The sequence below is a fragment of the Rattus norvegicus genome, chromosome 17 (genome assembly GCF_036323735.1).
Source record: "Rattus norvegicus strain BN/NHsdMcwi chromosome 17, GRCr8, whole genome shotgun sequence".
In the NCBI taxonomy this organism is placed as follows: domain Eukaryota; kingdom Metazoa; phylum Chordata; class Mammalia; order Rodentia; family Muridae; genus Rattus; species Rattus norvegicus.
In genome coordinates this window covers 62,675,566-62,682,166 of record NC_086035.1, presented here as the reverse complement: position 1 = coordinate 62,682,166, position 6,601 = coordinate 62,675,566, and the positions used below count along the sequence as shown (strand labels likewise).

Below are 6,601 nucleotides of genomic sequence, written 5' to 3'. Positions count from 1 at the left end.
TAAGATTAAAAGAGTGAAGAAGATTATGTATATGGGTACATAGTGAACACAAGTATATCTTCTATTATAATATTATTAATAAACTAACATATACTAGTAGAAGGATTAGCTATGTCTTATTTTCCTATATGTGGCCACATCATAAATAAATAAAGATAACCATTAAAAAAAGTGTAAGCTGAATAAACCTTCACATATTTTTGGTTGTGAGCCTAGCCTGTAATGGCTGAGCCATCTCTACAGCCCAAAGCAATAGTGATAAAAAAATGTATGGTATTGGTACAGAGATGGGCAGGTAGATCAGTGGAATACAATTGAAGACCCAGAAATGAACCAACATACCTATGGTCACTTGATCTTTGAAAAAAGAGCTAAAACCATCCAATGGAAAAAAGATAGCATTTTCAACAAATGGTGCTGGTTCAACTGGAGATCAGCATGTGGAAGAATGCAAATTGATCCAATTTTATTGCCTGGTGTAAAGCTTAAATCCAAGTGGATCAAGGACCACCACATCAAACCAGATACACTCAAACTAATAGAAGAAAAAGTGGGGAAGAGTCTCAAACACATGGGCACTGGGGAAAATTTCCTGAACAAAACACCAATGGCTTATGCTCTAAGATCAAAACTCGACAAATGGGACCTCAAAAAACTGCAAAGCTTCTGTAAGGCAAAGGACACTGTCATTAGAACAAAATGGCAAGCAACAGATTGGGAAAAGATCTTTACCAATCCTACACCCGATAGAGGGCTAATATTCAAAATATAGAACTCTAATATCTATAATATCCAAAAGAACTCTAGAAGTTAGACTCCAGAGAGCCAAATAACCCTATTAAAATGGGGTAGAGTGCTAAACAAAGAATTCTCAGCTGAGGAATATTGAATGACTGAGAAGCACCTAAAGAAATGCTCAACATCCTTAGTCATCAGGGAAATGCAAATCAAAATAACCCTGAGATTTCACCTCACAGCAGTCAGAATGGCTAAGATAAAAAAGTTAAGTGACTGAGCAGCGGCGCCATTGGGATAGTGAGATCACAGATGATGTATCAGAAAGCTCACACTTCTCACCAATGCCATCTGAGGAAAAGCCTGCCTCACCTTCCAAGCCACCCGTTTCAAATGCCTCAGCTACCCCAGTTGGGAGAAGGGGCCGTCTGGCCAACCTTGCTGCAACGATTTGCTCCTGGGAAGATGATGTAAGCTACTCATCTGCAAAGCAAAATAGTGTACAAGAACAGCCTGGTACCGCTTGTTTATCCAAATCCTCCTCTGCAAGTGGACCATCTGCTAGCATCAATAGTAGCAGTGTTCAGCAGGAAGCTACATGCTGTTCCCAAAGGGATGGCAATGCCTCTGTCAAGAAAGACCCAACTTCAAATGCTGCCGATGGGCCTTTGCTTAAAGCCTCAGTGTCCAGCCCTGTGAAAGCATCTTCTTCCCCTGTGAGATCCGCTCCATTCATCACTAGAAACTGTGAGGTGCAGAGTCCTGAGCTACTTCACAAAACTGTTAGTCCTCTGAAAACAGAGGTGTTGAAACCATGTGAGAAGCCAACTTTATCCCAGGCACTTCAGCCCAAAGAGGGAGCTAACAAGGAAGTTTGTCTACAGTCACAGTCCAAGGACAAACTTGCAACACCAGGAGGAAGAGGAATTAAGCCTTTCCTGGAACGCTTTGGAGAGCGTTGTCAAGAACACAGTAAAGAAAGTCCAACTTGCAGAGCATTTCATAGAACCCCAAATATCACTCCAAATACAAAAGCTATCCAGGAAAGATTATTCAAGCAAAACACATGTTCATCTACTACCCATTTAGCACAGCAGCTCAAACAGGAGCGTGAAAAGGAACTGGCGTGTCTCCGTGGCCGATTTGACAAGGGCAGTCTCTGGAGTGCAGAGAAGGATGAAAAGTCAAGAAGCAAACAGCTAGAAACCAAACAGGAAGTTCACTGTCAGAACTCTCCCCTCAAGAAACACCAAATTGTCTCAGGCACCCCGTCGACCTCTGTGTCAGATAAAGTGGCTGAGACTCCAACCGCAGTGAAGATTTCTGGTACAGAGCCTGCAGGTTCCACTGAAAGCGAAATGACAAAGTCCAGCCCTTTGAAAATAACATTGTTTTTAGAAGAGGAGAAGTCCTTAAAAGTAGCATCAGACCCGGAGGTTGAGCAGAAGACTGAAGCAGTGCATGAAGTAGAGATGAGTGTGGACGATGAGGATATCAACAGCTCCAAGGTCATTAACGACATCTTCAGTGACGTCCTAGAGGAAGGGGAACTGGACGTGGAAAAGAGCCAAGAGGAGATGGACCAAGTGGGAACGGAAAGCAGCGAGGAGCAGGAAGATGCGCTGAATATCTCCTCAATGTCTTTACTTGCTCCGCTGGCTCAGACGGTCGGCGTGGTGAATCTACAGAATGTAATTTCTTCACCTGAGTTGGAATTGAGAGACTCTAGCCTGAGTGCTCCAAGTCCCAAACCAGGAAAATTCCAAAGAACTCGTGTCCCCCAAGCCGAATCTGGTGACAGCCTCAGTTCTGAGGACCGGGACCTTCTTTACAGCATTGATGCATATAGGTCTCAAAGATTCAAAGAAACAGAACGCCCTTCCATAAAGCAAGTGATTGTTCGAAAGGAAGATGTTACTTCAAAATTGAGTGAAAAGAATGGTGTCTTTTCTGGTCAAGTTAATATCAAACAAAAAATGCAGGAACTCAATAATGACATAAATTTGCAGCAGACAGTGATCTATCAGGCCAGCCAGGCTCTCAACTGCTGTGTTGATGAAGAGCACGGGAAAGGATCCCTGGAAGAAGCTGAGGCAGAAAGGCTCCTTCTGATTGCAACTGAGAAAAGAGCACTTCTGATTGACGAACTGAATAAGCTGAAGAGTGAAGGACCTCAGAGGAGAAACAAGACCGCTGTCGCATCCCAGAGTGGATTTGCCCCATCTAAAGGGTCAGTCACCTTGTCAGAGATCTGCCTGCCTCTGAAGGCAGAGTTTGTCTGCAGCACCGCGCAAAAGCCAGAGTCATCGAATTACTACTACTTAATTATGCTAAAAGCTGGGGCTGAGCAGATGGTGGCCACCCCATTAGCAAGTACTGCAAACTCTCTTAGTGGTGATGCCCTGACATTCCCCACCACGTTTACCCTGAATGATGTTTCCAATGACTTTGAAATAAATGTTGAAGTTTACAGCTTGGTACAAAAGAAAGATTCCTCAGGCCCTGAGAAGAAGAAGAAGGCGTCCAAGTCTAAGGCTATTACTCCAAAGAGACTCCTCACATCTATAACTTCAAAAAGCAGCCTTCATGCTTCAGTTATGGCCAGTCCAGGAGGTCTCAGTGCTGTGCGCACCAGCAACTTTACCCTAGTTGGATCTCACACACTATCGTTATCTTCTGTTGGAGACACTAAGTTTGCTTTGGACAAGGTACCTTTTTTGTCTCCATTGGAAGGTCACATCTGCTTAAAGATAAGCTGTCAAGTGACTTCAACTGTTGAGGAGAAAGGTTTTCTTACCATATTTGAAGATGTTAGTGGCTTTGGTGCCTGGCATCGAAGATGGTGTGTTCTCTCTGGCAACTGTATTTCTTACTGGACTTACCCAGATGATGAGAGGCGAAAGAATCCCATAGGAAGGATAAATCTGGCCAATTGTATCAGTCATCAGATAGAACCAGCCAACAGAGAATTCTGTGCAAGACGGAACACTCTGGAATTAATTACTGTCCGACCACAAAGAGAAGACGACCGAGAGACTCTTGTCAGCCAATGCAGGGACACACTCTGTGTCACCAAGAACTGGCTCTCTGCAGACACTAAAGAAGAGCGGGATCTCTGGATGCAGAAACTCAACCAGGTGATTGTGGACATTCGCCTCTGGCAGCCGGATGCTTGCTATAAGCCTGTCAGAAAGCCCTGAACCCAGGGAACTTCAGGACCGTGGAGAGACTTCGCTAGCTGTGTTAGAAAGTGTCCAAGGAAGACATGGTTAGAAGCACCAGATTTGCAAGTTGTATTTTATGCTTTAAATATAAAAGGGTATGTGCAAATATTCACTACAGATTATGCAGTATTTATATCTTTTCTATGTAAAACTTTACCCAGTTTGTCTTACATACATGTTTAACTGTCAAATACTTAAAATAGTCAAGAGAATTGATATTCATGTTTAATACGTTAAGAGTTTCATTTTATAGAAACCTCGCTAGCCATTTATTCATGACAAAGAGTATATATTATAATCAAGTTCTGAATTGTATTTGGGAGCTGTGGGTTTTAAGGTCCCCTGTAGGTCGTAAACAGAAACATCTAGTTTGATGAGTCCCTCTCCAGCCTCGGTGGTTTTTTGAAAAGGTTGTGGCCATTCCTGGCTCATGATATGACCAGGGTACTGAATGTAATCTCAGAGGGTTTACAGGAATGTGTTTAGTAAGGAGCTGAGAAGAGACAACAGACGCTTACTAATCTAATAGGAACTCAAAGCTGCTTTCTGAAGAGATGTGGACAGTGACACAGTGACATTGGGGCTAAATATTGTACCAGAAGCATTAAGAATTACACAGCTCACATTCACTCCGACTCTGTGTGCAGTGTGGGGCAGATTGTCAGTGTTCAGGCTTTATTAAACAGCTATTTTTCATGTAGTTTAGGATCCTCATTAACATGTTCAGCCTTTTCTCTTATAACAAGAGCAAATGTAAATTGAAGAACACATACATAAGAATTTCTACCAAGCTGCTGTGACTACTCCTTTGCTTCCCAGAGTTCTTGTCTCGTTTTCCTTTCATGTTAATCTAAGACACTTTACAAATCTGTTTTGAGATCACTGAAAAATATATAAAGCTATGCATTCCCTTTAAAGCCCAATGCCTTCTTGCAATTTAAAAATATTACAATGCATGGCTGCAGTTTTTAAATAGTCTGTGTTTCTCCTCTGACTGTCAGTTATTGATGGTTTCATTTATAAACACTAAATTCTATCACTTGCCATTATATTTCTTACTCATTTAAATGTGGGTTTTCTTATGTATATTATAAAAGTATTTTATGACTCCTACATAAATAAATAATTGTGAATTGTCAAAAAAAAAGTTAAGTGACAACAGATGCTGGTGAGGATGTGGAGAAAGAGGAACACTCCTCCATTGTTGGTAGGATTGCAAACTGGTACAACCATTCTGGAAATCAGTCTGGAGGTTCCTCAGAAAATTGGACATTACCCTGCCTGAGAACCCAGCTATACCTCTCCTGGGCATATACCCAAAAGATGCTCCAACATACAACAAAGACACATGCCCCACTATGTTCATAGCAGCACTATTTATAACAGCCAGGAGCTGGAAAGAACCCAGATGCCTTTCAACAGAGGAATGGATACAGAAAATGTGGTACATCTACACAATGGAGTACTACTCAGCTATCAAAAGCAACAACTTCATGAACTTCATAGACAAATAGATTGAACTAGAAAATATCTTGAGTGAGGTAATCCAACCACAGAAAAACACCCATGGTATGCACTCACTGAGTGGATATTAGCCCAAAAGCTTGAATTACCCAAGATACAATACATAAACCACATAAAGCTCAAGAAGAATGACCAAAAGTGCGGATGCTTCACTCCTTCTTAAAAGGGGGAACAAAAATATTCATAGGAGGTGATAGGGAGGCAGAGTTTGGAGCAGAGTCTGAAGGAATGGCCATTCAGAGCCTGCCCCACATGTGACCCATATATATACAGTCACCAAGACTAGATAAGATTGATAAAGCTAAGAAAGGCATGCTGATGGGAACCAGATAAAGATCTCTCCTGAGAGACACAACCAGAGCATGTCAAATACAGAGGTGAATGCTAGCAGCAAACCACTGAACTGAGAACTGGACCCTTTTGGAGGAATTAGAGAAAGGATTGAAAGAGCTGAAGGGGCTTGCAACCCCATAAGAACAATGCCAACCAACCAGAGCTCCTAGGGACTAAACCACTACCCATGGACTGACCCATGGCTCCAACTGCATATGTAGCGGAGAATAACCTTTTTGGGCACGAATGGAAGAAGCCCTTTGTCCTGCCAAGGTTGGATCCTCAGTGTAGAGGAATGTTGGGGGGGTGCGAGAAGGGGGAGTGGATGGGGAGGGGAACAGCCTTATTGAGGAAGGGAAGGGGGATGAGATAGAGGGCTTCTGTCCGGGAAACCAGGAAAGGGAATAACATTTGAAATGTAAAGAAAAAAATTCCAATTAAACAAAACAAAACAAAACAAAACCAGCATTAGCAGCTTGGAAAAATAAACCCTCTTCTCCAACTTGCTTTTTGGTAATGGTGTTTCACCGTATCAATAGAAACCCAAGTAAGGCAGAAGCATTTTCCTCTATATTCGCTGGTGTTTGTAATTTGTCGTCTTCTACAGATATTTTACCTTTCTGTTTTCACTACGTCACTTGAGCAGTTTGATTTTGTGTGTGCTCAAGTGGGTATTTTGCACATGTTTTGCTTGGTGTTAATACTTTTAGATATCTGTGTAGAATTTTCATCAAAATTTCAAAAGCATTGCTTCAATTCTTATGTTACCCAATTTTCTATAAGGT

The 6,601-nt window shown here is 42.0% G+C and overlaps 1 protein-coding gene across 1 annotated transcript; it reads left to right on the top strand.

Annotated features, from left to right (window-relative positions):
- Positions 1 to 998: 998 nt before the first annotated feature.
- Anlnl1 (anillin, actin binding protein-like 1) lies at positions 999 to 5,106 on the top strand. The gene has a single exon (XM_039096250.2). The coding sequence runs from the start codon at positions 1,080 to 1,082 to the stop codon at positions 3,933 to 3,935; it is 2,856 nt and encodes a 951-aa protein (XP_038952178.2). The 5' UTR covers positions 999 to 1,079; the 3' UTR covers positions 3,936 to 5,106.
- The last annotated feature ends 1,495 nt before the right edge of the window (positions 5,107 to 6,601 follow it).